At 38.5% G+C, this 20548-nt stretch overlaps 4 protein-coding genes across 4 annotated transcripts; 2 read left to right on the plus strand and 2 right to left on the minus strand.

The window, feature by feature from the left end:
* Positions 1-1312: 1312 nt before the first annotated feature.
* EAE98_010027 (uncharacterized protein) lies at positions 1313-2040 on the plus strand (the record flags this gene model as incomplete). The annotated part of the gene is made up of 3 exons (XM_038957648.1): positions 1313-1412; positions 1476-1570; positions 1645-2040. The coding sequence occupies 3 exons, from the start codon at positions 1313-1315 to the stop codon at positions 2038-2040; spliced, it is 591 nt and encodes a 196-aa protein (XP_038806111.1).
* Positions 2041-5214: 3174 nt separating this feature from the next.
* On the plus strand, positions 5215-6614 carry EAE98_010028 (uncharacterized protein; the record flags this gene model as incomplete). The annotated part of the gene is made up of 3 exons (XM_038957649.1): positions 5215-5220; positions 5281-5406; positions 5526-6614. 3 exons carry the CDS (start codon positions 5215-5217, stop codon positions 6612-6614), a joined length of 1221 nt encoding a protein of 406 aa, XP_038806112.1.
* Positions 6615-13709: 7095 nt separating this feature from the next.
* Positions 13710-16396, minus strand: EAE98_010029 (uncharacterized protein). The gene is made up of 3 exons (XM_038957650.1): positions 15946-16396; positions 15810-15893; positions 13710-15728 (listed from the first exon to the last, which is right to left on the minus strand). Exons 1-3 carry the CDS (start codon positions 16069-16071, stop codon positions 14238-14240), a joined length of 1701 nt encoding a protein of 566 aa, XP_038806113.1. The 5' UTR covers positions 16072-16396; the 3' UTR covers positions 13710-14237.
* Positions 16397-18411: 2015 nt separating this feature from the next.
* On the minus strand, positions 18412-20320 carry EAE98_010030 (uncharacterized protein). Its single transcript, XM_038957651.1, has 4 exons — positions 19698-20320; positions 19317-19395; positions 19056-19260; positions 18412-19001 (listed from the first exon to the last, which is right to left on the minus strand). The coding sequence occupies exons 1-4, from the start codon at positions 19969-19971 to the stop codon at positions 18933-18935; spliced, it is 627 nt and encodes a 208-aa protein (XP_038806114.1). The 5' UTR covers positions 19972-20320; the 3' UTR covers positions 18412-18932.
* Between the last annotated feature and the right edge of the window lie 228 nt (positions 20321-20548).

Genomic DNA, 20548 nt, shown 5'->3' on the forward strand with positions numbered 1-20548 from the left:
TGAGAATCCAACGAGATGTGATCAAGAGAGGCGAATAGTCTTGATATCTACCTAATATGTATCTACCTAACATCTCGTTCATGCACAATTTCATTCTTTGAGTCTAGTCAATACGAAGAGTACATGTATACATACATATATAGATATATACATACATACAACATACATACATACATATATACCTACATTACCTAGCATATCCATTCTCTATTTCTCTCAATCATCAAATACCAAGTGGTGTGTGTATGTGTAAGTGAAGTGAAGTACGAAGTAGTATTTTCCCTAGTCATAAATTAGGTTGTATCCCAAGGAAAAGTCATCTATCCATCCATCCATCCATCCATCCATCCATCCATCCTTCCTTCCTCCCATCACAAAATTCAATTCTTAAGATAGTAACATGGAACCTTGAAACTTTCGGAAAGAAAAGTTGTGCATCGACTCCGTCCATCTATCCATCTCCACTAGCTGGGGTGGCAGCTATCGGAACTAATCTCCATCGGGTTACCTGCATCATCCATACCGCTGATACATGTACGCTAACGAAGACATGTCTTGATGCGCAAAAGAAGAATTGTTAGCATTTTATAGTAATTCACAGTAATTCATAGCATAGCATTTCATAGCATTTCCTAAAATCTCCTAAAATCTCCTAAAATTGATCCAATTTCATGCATTTGATAGGTCCAAATTCACAAAGCTAAACTAAATCAAGCTTAATCCGGATTACGGGGTATCCCATACTAGCTCAATCTTGGTGCAGATGGAGGCGCTTTTGGATGAGTTGGGGAAAGGAAAGGGCTCACCAGATGCAGATGAACACTCGGCCAATTTGAATATTGAATTGAACTTATTAAACATTGATCCTCTCTCTCCTCTCTCTCCTCTTTCTCCATCTCCATCTCCATCTTCCATCTACCGTACTGTACTCCTTTTTACTTGATTACATCCTCCTCTCGCAATCACATTCGCTTTTTGCTTTCATAACATCGAATATCAAGAATTCATTCGTTCAATCCTCTTCTCTCAATAACTCACATACCATACCGGTCAACCCATTTTCTGCAAGGTAAATAAACATTCATTGATTCCTCGTTACATTCCAATCTGGCAAACGAAAACACTCCCGCCACCACTTTTAAACTTGAGCAACATCTCATTTCTTGAAAATAAAATAAAACTCTTGAAGGATGGAAAGCTGACCCTGGATGTTCATTGATAGTTTATTCGAGAATATCATTGTCAAACGCGAAAAGCTTCTACTTTGATATCAATCTTCTACCTCAACTTAACTCACCATCACATAATTAAAATGCGTTTCTCTACAACAACTTTCGTTGCTACAGCTCTTGTTAGCTTTGCCACTGCTCAATATACCATTGATCCAGAAAGTGTACCATTGGCGACTCGCAGTAAGTTTTTCCTCCACTTTCCCAACTCTGTGACCGAGAAATATACTAATTCTCCACTCTTAGAGAGCTGGTGTCAATCACAAACACAAACATGCCCATCGCTTTGCTTGCAAAACGGTGCCGGTAGCTCCACCACTACTACCAACACTTGTGATCCCGTAAGTATATACATTCCCATCACTATCTTCCCCTTCCCCGACCTCAAACGTAAATCCGACTAACTCTCAATCAGGATACTCTCGACTATGCATGCATTTGCGGCAATGGTCTCTCTCCAAACGCATCCGAATACTCCTTGACCCTCCCATACTTCATCTGTACCCAATACGCCACCAATTGCGTCAATGCATGTAACGGAGATAACACCTGTCAAGCAGCATGTCGAGATGACAACCCATGCGGAGCCCAAAACCCAACCCGTATCAATACCACCTCTAGTACCACTCAAAGCGCAACTGGTACATCGGGAGCTTCCAGCACAAGCGGCGTTGCATACACAGGATTGGGTGGATCATCTTCAACATCTACTCCTAAGAGTGGTGCTCAGATGACTATGGACTTTGGAAAATCATATGGTTTGGCGGTGGTTTTCACAGGTCTCTTTGCGGGGTTTGCTTTGGTAATGTAAATTGACCGCTTCTTTAATGGACGGAGACGGTGTTGGCGAAGTGGATTAATCGGTCGGGTTGTTTCGTTTGTGAGATATGGCTTCATGTCATATCATCTCATACCGTATGATATTTGATATTGATATCAATGATCTCCATTGCACAACGAAACATTCTCGAATTGGGTACCTCGGGTGTTTTTGAAACTTTAGCGATCATTCAGTGTGCGTTTGTTTTCGGCTTCCTCTTTTTTCCTATTTTGAGGATTTTGAGCGTCGAGTTGGTTTCTGCTTCTTGCACATACATATTACAATGTCTGACATCCTGGATACAAACATGGATGAGCTTAATGGAGAGAGCTTGCGCTAGATTACTTGCTTAAGTATATAGCTAAGTTCGGGTTGGATTAATGTGGTAATGAAGGGGATTGTGGAAAAGCGTTGTAGGAACAGTCTAGATCTTTTAGATTTAGACAAACAAGAGCTATACTTCTGGCTACGAAATAGAAGCAAAACATTTTAAGCATACCTACTGTTCCATGACTCGAAGTGATATATATTGTTGAGATGTAGCGGTAATCTTGATGCCATCTATTTCGACTTTATTTGAAACAGTGCAGTGTAGGCAGTGTAATGTAGATGGAATCAATGTGTTATCCATCCATGAATGCTATGTATGTTGTACTGTGTAGATGAAATGAGGAAAAGAAGAAAGATGTGCATGATGATTGATATATGCGAGAGAGTAGAGTACGGGTATTTTACTAATGGGTAGTATGTAGTTCTCTGAATGGTTGAATGTGGGAATTGAAAGATGTGATTGGTTAGACTTGGGCTCGCAGGTAGACAGAACAGACCTACTCCGTACGATAGACGATAAAAACAAATGAGATGGCTCGGATGGGAAACGGCGGTCGATCGGGTCGGTACTTTTGAAGCCGTGCCCAGTGCCCACCAGGCCCCTATTTCTTGATTTATTTGGTGGGTAGGTGGGTGGGTAGATGGGTAGATGGTGAGTGGATAGATGAGTAGCGGTAGGTGGGTAGGGTAGATAGGTAAATGAATGAATGAATGAATGTATTGACATGTGAAAGGAAGAAGGAAGAAGGAAGGAAGGAAAGAAACGAAGAAGGAAAGAAAATTATTGTCGAGTGATGCTTATTAGGTGCAGAGTAGTAAAGGAGGAAGGGAATTTATGAGGGGGAATATAGTTAGGTAGTGGGTAGCTGGGAGTTATATATATTTATTTATATATTTATATATATTTATATGGTTCTTACTAGACTCAGGAGTGCGAGGGAAGGCTTCGTAAGGGTTATACGTATGTGTGTGGGTGTAGGTGTAGGTACGTATGTGTAGGTGTAGGTGTAGGTGTAGGTAGGTGTAGGTGTAGGTAGGTGTATGAATTGATTACCTATATGCTAGTAGTAAGTAAAGTAAATATCACATGAGAGATGAATGCTTTTCGTTATGTGTACTATGTATGAGTGTATGTATGTATGTAGGTAGGTGTTGTATATAATATGGAGATGAACGGAGTACGTGGAATCACTGTCCTGTCTGTATCTTTACCGCTTGCTAGATATCTCAAGTCTTCATTAAGCGATGGAGTCGCGAAGAGGAGGCTAGAAGGGAAGAAGGGGAGAAGAAGGAAAAGGAAGAGAAAGAGGAAGAAAGAAAAGAGCTGACGTGGAATTCATTGGTATCCCTGGTCAATTGGTATTGGTATTATGGAGTAGATAATAAATCTTCTAGAAGAGCTTCCAAGTTCCAACACTCAACCAGAGTGAGTCTACCATCACCATTAGCCTCGAGCCCCTGACCCGACAACTTTAAAATTTTGATGTGGTAGTCACCAAGTAACCAGTAGATCTGTTGGGTTAGCCTCTTTTTGATTCTTCCACCGTTCCCCCCTAGTAAGAATTTAATATGTAGCTAGCTAGCTTTCCAACTTTTTGGCTTGTGAAGATTTGATTGATTTGATTGATTTGATTGATTCGATTGATTTGATTTGATTTAATTTGGTTTCTGGAAGTTTTCTACTTTTCTCTACTTTTCTTGATCCATCCATCCCTCTTGATTTTTGGATTGATTTCGTTTTCATACGTACTTCACTCGAGACATCGTTCATACATACAACAAACGAGAGAAGATCGATGAGGAGCAATTAACAACAGATTGACGATTCACATCTCATCACACAATACACAATACACTACACATTACACATTACACCATTCACGCATAGCATCGGCCTCCTCCGCAGCTCATTCATTCAGCCTGATATTCAAATCCCCATCTCATCTCGTCTCGTCTCATCTCACCACTCTTCCCGCTAAAACAATCCACTTCCATAAATACTCAACCTCACCCCAAGGTCGCGAGGGTCGGAAGCGCATTCCACCCACCTCGATTGAAAATTCGCGAAAAGATTGATAAGTTGCTGGCGGTGAACACGGCGTCGGCGATTGGTTATCGAGAAGAAGACGGGGAATTGCCTTTGCCGGTTACGACGCCCAAGACGCCCAAGGAGAGGGGAATGGGGCTGGGTATGGCGCCGACTAAGAGTGAGTGGTTTTTTTTATCTGATTCTTCTGCTTTTGATTTTCTTTTTCCTGTTGGATTTGGGATTCGGGTTGCGGGGCTTGAAAATGGGGGGGAGGTAATGGGAGAGGAGAGGAGAGGAGTAGAGGATACAGTGTGGCATGGCATGGCATTGAATGGGATTTTTTCGCAGATTGAACTCTCACACCCAAAATTTACAAGTTTAGAAACATAAGAATGCAAAGCTAACGAACACGCACCAAATAGAAGAAGCAGCGCATGAGTGCGTGTCGGAAGAAGCACTCATACATTTGAAATCATATAAATATTCGAGTGTGGATAAGAGTTTGATTTCGAATTACATTTTGAAGCATTACGTAGGTGGCCTTTCTTTTTATCATCATTCTTGGGGCTTGGAGAAGGTATCCCGCACACGCCTTGAACAGATTTGTTCTACGGCGTATATGAAGTGCGGAAGAATTTTACACGATTGGAGCACTGTGAGGACGGGAGTTTGGGACTTGCTGCGTGGTCTCGGAAAGCAGTGAAAAGCTCTCAATAATCATGAGAGAATTGCTATCGAAGCCTTCCTCTATTCTCATACATCACTCAACAAATAATTATTCTAGATAATCTCGAGCGCAGCGAGCAATGGGGGTTTGGGGGCTCGCCCCCATAAAGAAGAAAGAAGAAACAGACTAACAGTTTTCAATATAGTGGAATGGCTTCGTCGAATTATTGCCATTATGGTTGGCACCAAATATGGTTACATTATTGGGATTCTTTTTCATCCTGAGTAATGTTATCTGTTTGGAGATTTTCATGCCGGATTTGGTGGGACCTGTAAGTTCTCTATTTCTACGTCTACTATTGTGATATCTTTCTGCATTGTTTAAACTCTACCTACCTCTCTATTCATTTGCAAACCTGCGGAGCAAATTACAAAAGCTAATTCGACTCAGGGACCATCATGGTTATATTACAGTTTCGCATTCGGATTATGGATGTATTCAACAATGGATAATGTAGATGGAAAACAAGCTCGAAGAACCGGAACATCTAGCGGTCTCGGTGAATTATTCGACCACGGAATCGATTCTCTGAATTGTACACTTGCATCTCTATGCGAAACAGCTGCTATGGGTCTAGGTACATCGAGAGCTGGAATCTTTACCGCATTGATTCCTTGTTTACCTATGTTCTTTTCAACCTGGGAAACGTACCATACACACACATTATACTTGGGAATTTTCAATGGGCCAACTGAGGGATTAATCTTGGCTTGCACGATTATGATCTTGAGTGGTTATTATGGACCAGAGATTTGGACACATCGAATTACGGATTTAGTCGGTCACCATTATTTCCTCGGATATCATGAATTTTTCGGTTCATACTCCGTCAGAGATTTATGGGTCCCAATCCTCGTTGTCTCATTATTCGGTATTCATGTTCCTTTCTGCGTTATCAACGTCATCAAAGCCAGAAGAAGAGACAACTTGCCTGTTTTACCGGTTTTCCTCGAATGGACACCCATGGCCGTTTTTACTTTCAGTATTGGAGCTTGGCTTTTCTCTCCATATTCAACCCTCATGGAAGAAAATCGTTTGGTACTTTTCTGTCTTACAATGAGTTTTGTCTTTGGAAGGATGACGACAAAGATCATTCTAGCACATCTCACAAGACAACCATTTCCTTACTGGACAGTTATGCTTACACCACTTGTTGGTGGTGCTATTCTTGGTAATCTACCTCGATTTGGTTTACCGGCTGTCAGCGTAGGAGTGGAATTATGGTATTTAAGAGCATACTTTATTTTTGCTCTAGTGGTTTACTTTAGATGGGCTTGGTTGGTTGTTACGAGTATTTGTGATTACTTGGGAATCAACTGTTTGACGATTCCTGAACAGAAGTTGGAGGAGATTTATAGAAATCAAGAAATGGAGAAGAGATTAGAGAAGAGAGGATTGGAGGTCAATGGAAAGAGAACCCCAAGTGGAAGTGGAGCGAAGAGTCCAATTGGAGTACCAAATGGAAAGAGAGCTGATTAGAGGAGTTGAGATGTTGAGATGTATAGAGTACATCCTTGAAGTATGTGGGCTTGTGGAGGTTGGAGAAGCCATTGGAATGATAGACATGGGGGTAGATCGTATGTATTTCGTGGGTATAGCTAGGGACACGTAGAGATTTGTTTCACTCGTGGGTATGGTGGGTACAGGTAGATAATGGATGGATGGACGGATGGATGGATGGGTGATGATGAGTAACGAATGGGTCTCTCGGACTTGACTTGAGGTCAAACAAAAAAAGGAATGAGTTCATGTATGGATGGGATGCATATAGATATTTTAATACGGAAAATTCTGAAGGGAGGGGGAGCGAGTACGAGGTAGATGGAGGAAGAAAGAGGTTATGTTGTTAAGCATTGCATGGCGTTGCGAACCCTTTGTGGGTGAAGCGAATAATAAGTAACTTGATTGAAATCCTAGTTGCATATTGGTGGAATTTTTATTTGATTGGTTTGGATTGGATGGATTGGATTAGATTCGAAGAGGATGAGTGAATGAATGAATCGGAGGGTGGGAGCGTGGGAGGGTGGGAGCGTGGGAGGAAGGGAGATAGAGGAAAGGGAGATAGAGGAAAGGGAGGGATTAGTAATTCCGTACTTACTCTCCGTATAAACTTGTTGATAATACTTCTTTGCTGTATATTTTGATTTGGTTTGATTTGGCTATAGATGGATGTGTTGTGTGTTGTGTTTTGGTTTTCTTGTTGTAGTCTTAGGGTTGATGGAATGATGGAATGATGGAATGATGGGTTGATGGGTTGATTACTGGAGGTGAAACTGGGGGATAAACTGGAGGTAAAGAACAGATCTTGAGTCTGTAGCCTTGGAGGAGTATGAATATTGCGATTGGGTTTGTGAGAAGGTGGAAAGTGGAAAGTGGAAAGTGAAAGGTAGATAGATAGATCATGGGTTGATATCTATTTAGGAATATTGTAATTGACGGATATAAATATTAGTAAATATAGTTCTTTATTTTATATTTATAGTCTTTTGCTTTCTTGATGATATCATCTTTTACTTTCTTAATAGTATATTGTATAGAAGAATTTTTAGAATTTTAGAATTTTATAGATATATATATATATAGAAGATTTGATTCTAATTCGAATAAATAGCTAGGTAGGTAATAGGGTTTGGATATTTTTATTATGTTTTATTATGTTTTATTATGTTTTATTATGTTTTATTATGTTTTATTATGTTTTATTATGTTTTATTATGTTTTATTATGTTTTATTATGTTTTATTATGTTTTATTATGTTTTATTATGTTTTATTATGTTTTATTATGTTTTATTATGTTTTATTATGTTTTATTATGTTTTATTATGTTTTATTATGTTTTATTATGTTTTATTATGTTTTGTTATGTTTTATTATGTTTTATTATGTTTTATTATGTTTTATTATGTTTTATTATGTTTTATTATGTTTTATTATGTTTTATTATGTTTTATTATGTTTTATTATGTTTTATTATGTTTTATTATGTTTTATTTGTTTTATTTGTTTTATTATTGTTTTGTTTTAGTTTTTTTGTTTATTATTTTGTTTTTTTATGTTTTTTCTTAGTTTATTCGTTTTTTTTGTTTTATTATTGTTTTTATGTTTTATGTTTTTTATTTTATTTGTTTTATTTTATTGTTTGTTTTTCTGTTTTATTCGTTTTATTATATTTTATTTTCTTTATCTTATGATATTTTCGTACACTTTTGTTATTCAGCGTTTCTAGGCCCGTCTGTCTACCGGAGAAGTCTTTGTATTAGTTTTTGTTTTAGAGTTATATATTATATAGATGAGTATCCATCAAGTATATACCGTCGGACTTTTACGAAATTTTTGTTTGCTCGTGTATCTTGATTATCTTTTCTCTATTCAGGAATCTAATTGTATATGATTATATAGTCTATATGTATCTAGTATAACATCTTTAGCTATGAATTCAATTATATAAAGAATTAAAATAAAAAAAACTAAAAAAAGAAGAATAAGTTTTGTTTTCAGATTTTCGATGTTAAAGGCGTTTTTAAGCTTATGAAATATCTAATTTAGCAATATTGAAACTATTCAAAAAACAATATAGCAAAAGATACTCTTTATTTATTCTTATTTCTCTTTATTAATACTACTTTTAAAGACTATTAAGACTATATATACTCGTATATAACTCTAATATTGAGCGCTCCGAAATACTAGCGAGCTAGCTCGCCCCGAAATATATCTTGAGGAGAGTAGATTTGTTTATTTGTCTATCTTTAGATAAATAGGTCTTTTTGTATAGTACTATAGAAAATATTATTATTGTATTAGGATAGCTAGCTATTTGAATATAGATAAATAGTTATTTTATGATTTTCGTGAGTATATATCTATATATTAGTATCAACTTGATTGATAAAGTATAAAGTACTTTAGTCTATTATAGTTGTATTCGTTCTTGATTATTATTAACTATGGGAAGCTAGTATTTAATATAGTAAAAGTGCTAGCGCTAGTGCATACGCTAGTACATACGCTAGTGCAATACAGTGCCCTCTTTTAGATCACATGATCGATATCCCGACACTATGTATGTATGTATGATATTCCCTTTTAACTAAAAGTTAAGAATCATATTGTTTACTCTATGTTTTAGTAGCAGTAGCAGTAGCAGTATCAGTACTTCGGAGCTTCTCATCTCTCTATCAAAGATACCTCTGATCCAATGACTCATATGTAATATTTATTCACAGCGCGTCGCTTGTGAGAAATTCCCTGCGCAGTTTGTTGTTTCGATGGATCGATCGAGTTCAATAGAATCATGAAGTTGCAAACCCTAACGCTATCTCTACGGTGGATTTCGGGGACAGGTTCTACAGATCATATGATGTCTGTGGGTTCACGGTTGTTGGGTTCTCGGTTTCTGCGATACGTGGTATGGATGCGCGGTATCGAATTTGGGATTCAGCTTGTGTTTTGGATGGGTGGTTTTGGATGGGTGACTTTCTGCTGCGCTGTGTTGTAGATGGTGTTATTGGGATTGGGGCGAGGAGGAGAACGGGCACTTGTGTGTACTATGTGTTAATGGGCTTGGTTTGATCTATTTTTCTCGTAGTCAAGTAATAGAAAGTGAAGGCTCCGATCTCTCAGTCTGAGTGACTTTCGTCTTGTGGATTTTAACATTCGAATGCTGCGGAAATCCTCCGGACTCTGTGTAGGTTTAGTGCACTTCTTGTGTTTTTCGTCGAGCGATGTTTTTACTCGATAATGAAATGGGGTTTGTAAGGGGAGCTTGCTTCCTCCGCATTCTCGTCGTGGACATAGATAGCGTAAGCGAATCTAAGATGTACTATTAGCACATGATATATTTCCAGAATATCCTGTGAAAACAACTTGAAAGTATCGTGGGTTTCAAGTCTAAATTCCCCAGGAGCCATTCTTCGAGGGCATCTCGGGCGGTTAAAATATCAAATCCGTCGAGTTTTGCCGAGGATGGGAGATCTTTGTTGAGCTTAAGGAAATGTATTCTGGCTAAGAGATTGGTTCAACTTCAGTCGTGAAGTATATGTATTTGTGATTATATTTATCAGTTTCCAGTGCCAATGTCTATAATTCGTGCCCCTTCTTTGTGAAAATCAATCTTTGGATGAAGAAGATATTCACAAGGTTCTTTCACCAAACAATGATTTTAATTAAGAATAAACTTTGAATGGGCGCAAGGAATGATGAGATTCTATAGCGAGCAACGATGCCGGACAGAGAAGTTGAAATCTCAATTGGAAACAGAGGGCACGTTTAACTTTGTTATTTTTTGAGAGGAGTGAAGCCTAATAACTTAGATCTCTTAACTATTTAAGACAGGAGGCGGTTAAAAAAGTAATGAATTAATGAGTGTAGCTCAAGCCACAGGACTTACTGATATGAAATGAGGCGGACAGAAACGACTTTCGATATCTGAAAACTAATTCCAATGGAAGGACTGAGACTTTAGACTTATTATGGCAAGATGAGTTCGTGTGAATATTGAAGTATAATGGCAGTAAGGATGATTTAATTATACATGGGTTGATAATGTAAATAGAAGCTCCAGTGACAGCATTGTATAGTATAATAGAAGAGACGACGAAAATGATACATTTGTTAACATCGTAATAACGATCGAAACATTGAAGCCCAGTCATAATAGACAGAAGCCTTTCATTTCCTCATTACATCACTTTTTGTTGTCTCTTTCCCGAGAACCTTTCCTAGACAATGAACCGTTAGATGTAATAAATTTCCAGTATTTATACACATAGAATATCAAGCATAAGCTAGGGTACAAGCAGCCGTTACCCTATATTCTCCTAGTATACACAAGATCGACACTTCCACATACAACACTTTACTCTTCTAGACAGTATAGAACTCGCTACACAATCACCCTGAAATATAAATAAGCGTTCAGGAATCTCGAATTCACTCAAAATAGATGTAGTTCTGCTGCCATACGTAGACATAAGGCTTTTGTGACATCCCAATGTAAAAAAGAATGAGGAGCATCGAGCTCTGTGTTCAAAGATGAATTCTTGGGCTAGAAATTGAAAATAAATTGTTGTTGATAGTCTTAACTAATGATGTTTATGTAAATCGAGTAGCATACCTAGTGATAATGTCCTTTCGACAACGAGAATAGGGCTGGAACCGTGACCAAACGGTCATAGGAAACGTTGGCACACTCACTGACTCTTGAGTGCGAACTCCAACCCTCACTTTTTATGCATCTGGGAATATCTAATTTTCATAGAAAGATATGTATCTTTTGACTCGTTCTTTTATACTCAGACCCAGGAAAATCTTTCTCGCATCATCTTAGCCCCTCCCTATTTCCTTTCTACACTCATTCATTCGCACTTATTCAATACAATACACCATTAATTGTGGTTTCATAAGCCCGTTTGACCTTGCAGCTATGAGCACATTATCATCCACAGTATATATTTACTACTCCACCTCCAAAGAAACAAAGCATTAAAAATCAGAGTAAAGGGTCCAGGCGCAAATTTCAAGGATGGTGGAGTTCTCAGAACGGAAATATCTGTTCAATATACATAATGTAGTAGAGGAGGATGAAAACAACCGAAAAAATGGAGAACTTCTTGATGAATTGAATGCTTGAGAAATGAATGAATGAGAAATAGAAGAATAAAACTTGTGACGGCGGCAAAATGTATGACGGTAACAATGAATCTGACATCAATAAGGTAAGCCCGACAATAATCTTCCAGCTCCTCCCATATCCGTTGAAGCTTTTGAACTGTAACGGATCAAATACCACAAGTAGATAGATATGACCAAATATCTATCCACCACCTGACAGAAGCTTGTCAAAAACAATTCCACAACTCAAGATTCACTAATCAATCTAAAGGAAGATGTTTATATAGCTCGATCCCAAAAAGCTCTCCTGACCACGCAGTACGAAATGGTAAATCTCACCATCATCCATTTTGATGTTTACTCTCTCTCCATACCCTTCAAATACCACGTGTGCCGTGTCTACATATTCTTCTTACATTTCTCACGGGACTACCCGTCGCATAAATATCTCTCCTTTCTTTACAACGTGTACAAGCAAGCTCCAAACGGTACTTCAGAAAGACAATGATGTGGCACTTTTGGCCAATGGAAGTTTTGCTCCGGTGATGAGATGGACATATAACGCGAATTTCAAGCTGAGAGGATAAAAGCACTTAGGTTTTTGGTTCTTGGGGGTTGTGTATAGAATTGAGATATGGTAAGGACGGTAATAATAAAGAATATAGCAATCAATACAGAATTAGGAGTGACTTATCGTCGAGAAACTGACAACCAATCCTCTTAAACGATGATATTAACTTCCATCTACCTCGTTCTCTCCCAACTCTTGTGGAGATCTGTGTCTGTACGACTTATCCACTCATACCCTTCCAACCCCTCCTTTCTTCAGCCAAAACTGATTCATACTCTCAATCCCAATCCCACATGGCTCGGCTAAATTCGGACTACATCCCCATTCCCGAGAAAGAAAAAAATTAAAAAAGATAGCAATGCAGTGATTTATACTCCTCTCCATAAACAATTCACACAATTTCCAACAGTCATCACACAGAAGAGAGATACATTACAATCAGGCAGTGTAACAGACAAGTTTGTCGATTCCGAAACCGAGATGATTAGATATACTACCAGTTCGTTTACCTAACCCTGGCCCAGCTCATTCAACAAACTCGCAATTCAAAAATCCTCCTTCCCTCACCTACAATCTTCTCAAAGCGTCTCAACTCTCCCCGCTTCTCACTCCCCTACCTTCCTCGCCAAGAAAACGACGCAAGTGATCGTAGACAGCGGCATGTTGGAAAGGGGGAGAGAGAATATAGCTTATGAATGATAGAATGGGGGTATACCATCAAATTTGAAACATCTTCTCTCCTCTCCTTTCTTTTCCTTCTCCTTTCCAACTCGGTCATGATACACTCTCATATGGTGACATGAAATGAAAATCAACGATAGTGAAAAGATGACAGAAGAAAGTGAGTGATGAGAGTGATAGTGACAATAACAGTGACAATAAATAACAAGATAAAACTATTTACACGTGATCATTATCACAGCAACAATAACAATAACAATAACAATAACAATAACAATACTACAAACTCCAAGCACTATTCCCAATCCCATCCCCAATCCCACCCCCCAAAAAAACCACCCACTCCATCCTCCCATCACATTTCCATAAATCCTCAACAGTCCTCCCCATTCACGAACCCCATTTCAAATCATCAAATACTCACTGACAGCTCTTTAAAAAAATACCATCTGCACTAGCACTAGCACTAGCACCGGCAGCCCACACCAATCTAGAACAAAGAGAAATGTGAGAAGCTATCTCCACTCTTCCCTCTTTTCACTGAATCGGCATCACACTCCCCCTCTCTTCAATAAATCGTTATTCCAGTCCACTTCACTCCGCTCCCTCTCCCTTCACCAACACGAGGACAACATAATAATCAGACTCGGCAACAATGAACTAACTGCACTGCACAAAACCACAAACATCTATAAAATCATCGATTGTATTGCTCATCAACCCCCAACCTCATCTCCATCATATCGTATGGCATCCCCTACCCCAACAACCACCCAAGAAACTTTTTTACCCTACGACTCATATGTACTGTACAAAGGTTCTCTCTTCACCCTATGATTTTTCGACACCATTAAAAAAAACATGCCTCCCCTCCATCCTCCAAAACCTGCTCTAACCAAAATTTCTCATTCAAGGAAGCTCGCTTATAAGAGTCTTCACTCCTGTCTTGTACTGAAAAAAATAGATGCTATATCCATTTCCTTCCTACCTTTTATTATCTCTCCCCGGCAAAAATAAGTCAATTGACCTGCTCCAAACGCCACATCGCAATTCTCGCACCAATCATTAAGGCTCAAGTCAATCGACTGTATATGTATGTACGTTTCACTCCCAATTCGTCCCAAAATGCCATTTGCAATGCCAGAGAAGAAACAAGTCAAGTAAAAAGCTACATGAAAATCGAGTATCTTATTCGTTGTACGAGAGATACGTAACAAAGGAAATATTGAAAGAATTCTAATGAGAATGACCATCATGGTCTGAATGGTCATGTTGAGGCTCTACGGCCTGTGTCGAACAACATCCCTTTCCCTTGCAATTATCGATACATTCGAGTAAACATGAATCATCATCCTCCATCCCACATTTGGTTTGAACTTGACCATCTAATCCGACCGAACCATTAAAGATATGGTCATGATCTTTGTCAAGACAAAATTCGGGTTGAAGAGTTGCGCTGTGGATACCGTGGCCGTGTAAGCATTCTCGAATCTCCTTTGCCAACTGCATGTATTTTTCCCCGCCATCTTCTCCTATTGGGAAGGCAACTTGTATATGCATGGATGCAACAAGTTGGGAGTCACTAAGTTGCCAAATGTGGACATGATGACAACCCTTCACAGCATCAAAGTTTTCGATATCTTCTTTGATAAGTGCGACGTCAATCGAATCTGGTGTAGCTTGTAGTAAAATTTGAGCAGTAGCCTTGGTCAATGGAATGCAAGATCGAAGAATAATAATGGTGATGAAGAGTGATACAGCAGGATCAGCATATAAACGACCAGGCCAGTTAGTCAACCAGATAATCAAAGCAGTGACAATAACTCCAACATTTCCAAGAGCATCACCAATAACGTGAAGAATCATAGCATTCATTCCCATATCATCATGATTGTGGCCATGACCACCAGACTTCTTCTTGGATTTGTTGTTGTGATTATGCGCCGCATGCTTAGATTGACGGCTCGAATGATGTTCGTGATGATGGCCTGCGTCGTCGTGATCATGGCTATGAGCATGAGTATCTGCGTGGTGGTCATGATTGTGTGAAAGGAGAGGACTATTTTCAGTCGGTGCTGGTCCAGATCTGGCATGGGTGTCGTCATCTGGTTCACTGGAATCCTCGCTTTCAATTCCATCTAATTGTGTCTTGCTTGCAGCGATGATATCTTGTCGGAAACTTGCCGGGTGGATGCTTAGGTTATCCAAACTAGAGAATTGGGACTTGCTCGTTCGTCTTCGATGAGAGTGTTGCTTGGAACTTCTGCTTGGCGATCTAGTCATGATGCTGCTGCTATCGCGAGCTGTCGAAGCATCTTCATCGGGTTTGGTAAATTGTACTTGTCGTTTGGCGGTAGCTTTTGCTACAACAGCTTCAGGGAAAACTTCGCCTGCATTTCCAGCTTCTTCGTCGACCTCATCTCTATATGTTTCGTAGTTGCTTTCGTGGGCATGACTATGACCATGCGCATGTCCTTCTTCCGCATCGGCGAGTTCGTCGTGAGAATGACCATCCCCTGGGCCATGAGAATGACCATGTCCACCTAATACGAAGAATCCAGCCAGATTCGATGCCAATCCCAACGATCCAACAACAAGTATAAGTTTTGGCTCACTAATCTCAGGTGGGTCGAAGAAACGTCCGACGGCTTCGAGAACAATGGATACGCAAAGCGCAATAAGGAAGACGGCGTTGAAAAAGGCGCCAAGGATTTCTGCTCTTAAAAACTACACAAGTTGTTAGTTTCCAGCCTTGGTAATGTAGCTTTCCGCTCGGCAAAGGTTGGGGTATATTGTGCGACGACTTACTCCGAAAGAATATTTATCCGTGGTATTTCTTCGCGCAGCTTTCACAGCCCACAGTCCAACCGCGAGAGAGATAATATCGTTCAGCTATGTAAATGTTAGTCTTCATACACTTTGTACCTTTTTCTCAGCTACTCACCATGTGAAAGGCATCTGCCATTAATGCCAATGATCCAACCCATAAACCAACACCCAATTCTACGATGAAAAAGACGGCATCGATCAATAGCATGACCGAAATGCGTGTTGACTTTGACCACGCCATCTTTGAAGGATTTTCAAGAGTGCGAACTCTTTTCTCTCTGTCTGTCTCTTTACCAGTATGTTGTTGGGAGAAAGAAAGGACGGGAGAAAAGAGTGGGCGAATTTATTGAAGAAGAAGTATGGATGTATTTGTAATCGTACAGCATGAAGAGCTGGAGTTGGAATGAAAGGTGGCGTGGTACCCGATGATTTCGAGATGACGCCCCTCTCTCTTCAATATCTTGTGGAGGTGATGATTGTTCTTGTGTCTCGCGATTTTTTTGTTTTTGAGATTTCTTGCTTGCTTGCTTGCGATTTCGGATCCTTACCAAGCCAAGCCGTTATCAAATGATTATGATTATGATTTTGTTTTTTAAGTATGGAACAAGGTAAAGGTAAGGTATTATTACGCAATTTATCTAATGCGTATCCAATGCGTGTTCCGTACCCAATAGTGCGGTTATTGCTGATCAATGAATACCAGCTGGTATTCCAGCCGTAATGAAATTTGGTATAAAAGAAAAAAAGGGGGAAATACGGTATGAATAATAGATTGGGATGGAGAATCGATATGGGATGGTCTGAATAAAAAGAGAAAAGAAAGATATGAAAAGAGTAAGTAAATCAATAAAAGTAACTACCTCGAGTCTAGAGAGATCAATTGGGAACAGAAGAAAAGAAAATTGGTCAGAGAAGTCAGAGAATTCAGAAGAGTCAGAAAAGTCAGAATTAGAAAAAAGTATAATTGATAATGTAAAACTTGAGTGAAGACTCACTGCCTCAGTAATACTTTGCAGTATAAGTACGATATATACTTATTATACCAGGACTAGGTACATACATGTCTGGATTCTGGAGCAGGTACGGGCGTACACAGATCGCCGCCAAGATAAGAGACAATGGAGAACATCATTGGATGTCAACAAATCCATGTCCATAACAACAACCTTGGGGTGAGAAATGCATGTGATAAGAGATCACGTGATTATGAGATATCTTCCCCGTCTTTTATCTTATCCTCAGACCACACAGTGATTATATAATAAAAATAGGCTTAAGACCTTATTTTCGAGGCAGGAGTTTTCCGAAGGTTCACCGTAGGGTTTGAAATAATTTAATTTCGGTTTTAATATAAATAATAACAATTCAGTTTTTTCTGATTTTTTAATTAATATTATTAAATCATTCAATAATTATATTATTTGGTGTAGATTTAATATATAAAACTAATTTTTCTTATTATTTTGATATAATTTTTATTATTATAGTTCTATTAGATTATATACAAGTACAATTTTGAAAATTAAAAAGTAAGATTTCAAATAGTAATATTTTAATAAAATAAGCCTCCAACCCTTTCAAAATCAATTACTACTATTATTCTAATTAAATCTATATATCTTTTAAAAATTCTATAATCTAGTTTATTCTTTTCATATAAATAGAATCTTAAATAATAAAAATTATTATTAATTTCGAAGAGGTTGGGTGTTATATAACTAAGATTTTGAAAGCTGAATGCCTTAAACTTAAGACATTTTGGGTTCCAAATTGAAGAGTAATTCAATCACTATTAACAATATAATCCCAATGCTATTAATACAATTAGAAAAACTTATAATATATTTAGTTTAATAAGGTAATTTAATTAATACTATTTTTATTATTAATAAAAATACTTTAAAATAATTAAAAATAACTTAACTGGTTTAAAAAAAAACTTTCAATTGAATTTTATAATAATTATAATTTTAATTAATTTAAAGCTGATTTATATAATAATATTAATTAAGCTTTTTCGAATATATTAATTAATTTTTTAATAAATGATAATTAAAAAGGTAATATATATTGTTGAAGTGTTTTTATTAAACAAATTCAATTCCTTACCAAAAACGAAATCAAATACTCTTAAACTCTTGAGGAGATAAACGTTCCCCCCGATCCCTGATTGGCTGAAAATATTCGATCATTAGTAAGCTATAACATCACCAAAAAGATCAATATATAATTCAGAATTCTAATTAAAAACGTTTTATCAACGAAGAGGGTTTGAAAGTGAGATAACCCGTCTTGGATGTTTGTTGTTATGTGTTGATAGTGGTGATGATAGCGGTGATGTTGGTGGTCATGACAGTGGCTGTTATTGGAGGCTCATCGCATTTGTTTCCATAGCATAGTCAGTCGTAGGTTGAAATGTATCCAATCCAATCATGACTTGATTGTTCTGGCAAAACAATTGGAGTGAGCCGTAAGACAACAACAAAATATTACTCAAAGCATCTGCAATCTATCAAGAGCAATCCAATAGTCACGCACTTACTTGTTGGCAAAGTAGGTTTAATACATTTACAAGTCAAAGTGCCGTGAGAGCTGTCAGGTTTCTATTCGGTATTGTGGTTCGCTACTTCTTCCCTTGCATAAACAACTTTAGAAAAGGAACGCCGTGCCGAAAACACTGCTCATCCGGATGCAGGTATTCCCATCACAACCTCCGGGCATATTACAAATGTTCCGCAGCTCGTGCTATTTGGCTACATATGCAGATTGAAATTATCCATCAATAATTTCCCATGAACAGTTTCCCATGTGCAATAGCATAGCATCAACTTTATGCTCATCTAGCCCCCGTTGTTCGGCACTTAGTGCCTAAGAGCAAAATCAGCCATGCTTCTCTCCTCCCCATATACTTCAAGCACGTGCAATAGCGGGATGTTCTTGGCTGTTAATATATACCTCCCCGATTCCCCCGATACAGCGAAGTCAGATGGGCAGACTTATAATGATTTGCTCCAAGGAAATATTAGTCCGGAGAGTCCGAAGGAGAGGTCATTTATCCATCACATTTCGATGGTCCAGAGGTCAGCTAATGAACATTGCCACTTAATCAGACTTCAAATGTTCCTTTATGATGTCCACAGCAATCAAGAGCACAAGGAACGCTAGGAAAATCTAAGTCTAGTCAGTAACGCTCACTCAACGACAATACGCTTGAAGTTTACTCACAAAGAAGAATCCAACTCCGATGATAATGATTTCAAATCCTCCTGAAAGAGCTTTACCTCTCACAATAGCATTCTGTTGTCTCCAACTTCTGATACTTCCTATCAATAATGTTATTATTGCAGCACCTTGACATATACAAGCCAGAGGTTTCCCAAGTACGAAGAACCCTATCAATGGATTTGGTGTGGGGGAATGCTGTAATCGGCTGGATATATATCAGTAAAATGATCGCGGTATGATTAAGCTGTATAGAAAACATACAATAGTTGTGCAACTGATACGCCTAGCATTGACAAGGCTAGTGAGGTTCTGAGATATGCTAAGAAAGTGCGTTCGAGAGCTGATAGAATTAGCCAATAAGTTCGTCTACAAAACGCTAAACGGGGAACATGTAGAGCAAATGATTATTTCTATACGGAAGCAAGAACTACTGAGTAAAGATGGTACAGAATGCCAAGGCTCGATAAAAGAATTCTGACAGAAAACTTGATGTAGAGAGGACTGGAAGCAGATGGATGAAAATAAACTCCCAACTGATAGAAGTATTTCGGCCCTGAACGCCGGATTCTACAATAGGTAATATACCTTGTCATTGATAGATCGTGTGAACCATATTGAGAAAACGGATAAAAGGATACATACCGAGATGATCTCTACATGCAACATGGTCAACGGTCACACTGATTTGGTGTCTCCAAAACTTCGAGACATTAAAGACCAATTGACCAAAACATCCATTGGGTGCTGTACTACCAGGACCCAATGCATGAGTAGATGAGGCATGTGTATAATTCTGCCTGATGTGTTCCAATTCCGAAAGTTCAGTAGATTCCCATTGATCTCTTTCTCGTGAGGATAATTCGGGTGGGTCTTCGGGTTCTCCAATAGATTGGTGATGGTTTGATGTTTCAGCCATTATACTCGGAAGGCGTAAATGCAAGATGATATGCAGATAGTAGAACAATTTATGGTAGTTACCTAAGTTTCACGAACTGTAGAGATCTTGCATAGGTGGAAAACAGACAGATTTAAAGAGGAAAGTTTCAGATTTGAAAATAGGATTACAGGTAGTTGATATTATACCTGAGTATTACTGTTAGTTGTAACTGAGTAAGTAATCCTGAAGCTGAGAAATAAAGCAAACTCTTTTCACTCCTCTCTTTCCGATGAGAGTACAAGTATTACTTGAGATGAAGTTTGAGGTGTAAAAGAGTATGTAGAAGTACGCTTCAAGATAACAATTGATAATGCCATCGCGGTGTGAGAGACATGATTCTGATTATCTGAAGCGGGTGAATTTCCGAGGAGTCCGAATAGGTAATGAATGATAATGGATCTTCACTCCACTACGGCGCTAATTGAGAGGGAGTGTCACGTGACTTTATTCTCAATGCTTCTAGAACTTATCCATATCTGGTTAGTCCAAGCGTTTGCCCGAGTATTCTCTCTACATCCCGAGGTCGTTGTTGATTCAACTTCCCACGCTCGCACAG

This window comes from Botrytis deweyae (assembly GCF_014898535.1).
Source record: "Botrytis deweyae strain B1 chromosome Unknown BDEW_032, whole genome shotgun sequence".
Lineage (NCBI taxonomy): Eukaryota > Fungi > Ascomycota > Leotiomycetes > Helotiales > Sclerotiniaceae > Botrytis > Botrytis deweyae.

Excerpts from the sequence above, each read along its gene's own strand:
- EAE98_010029 (XM_038957650.1), bottom strand. The coding sequence starts at position 16,071 with ATGGCGTGGTCAAAGTCAACACGCATTTCGGTCATGCTATTGATCGAT. Across the intron at positions 15,894-15,945 it reads TGGCAGATGCCTTTCACATG|CTGAACGATATTATCTCTCT; the intron begins GTGAGTAGCTGA and ends ACATTTACATAG. Across the intron at positions 15,729-15,809 it reads CGGATAAATATTCTTTCGGA|TTTTTAAGAGCAGAAATCCT; the intron begins GTAAGTCGTCGC and ends CAACTTGTGTAG.
- EAE98_010030 (XM_038957651.1), bottom strand. The coding sequence starts at position 19,971 with ATGGCTGAAACATCAAACCATCACCAATCTATTGGAGAACCCGAAGAC. Across the intron at positions 19,261-19,316 it reads GTATCAGTTGCACAACTATT|CCGATTACAGCATTCCCCCA; the intron begins GTATGTTTTCTA and ends ATATATATCCAG. Across the intron at positions 19,002-19,055 it reads TCGGAGTTGGATTCTTCTTT|ATTTTCCTAGCGTTCCTTGT; the intron begins GTGAGTAAACTT and ends GACTAGACTTAG.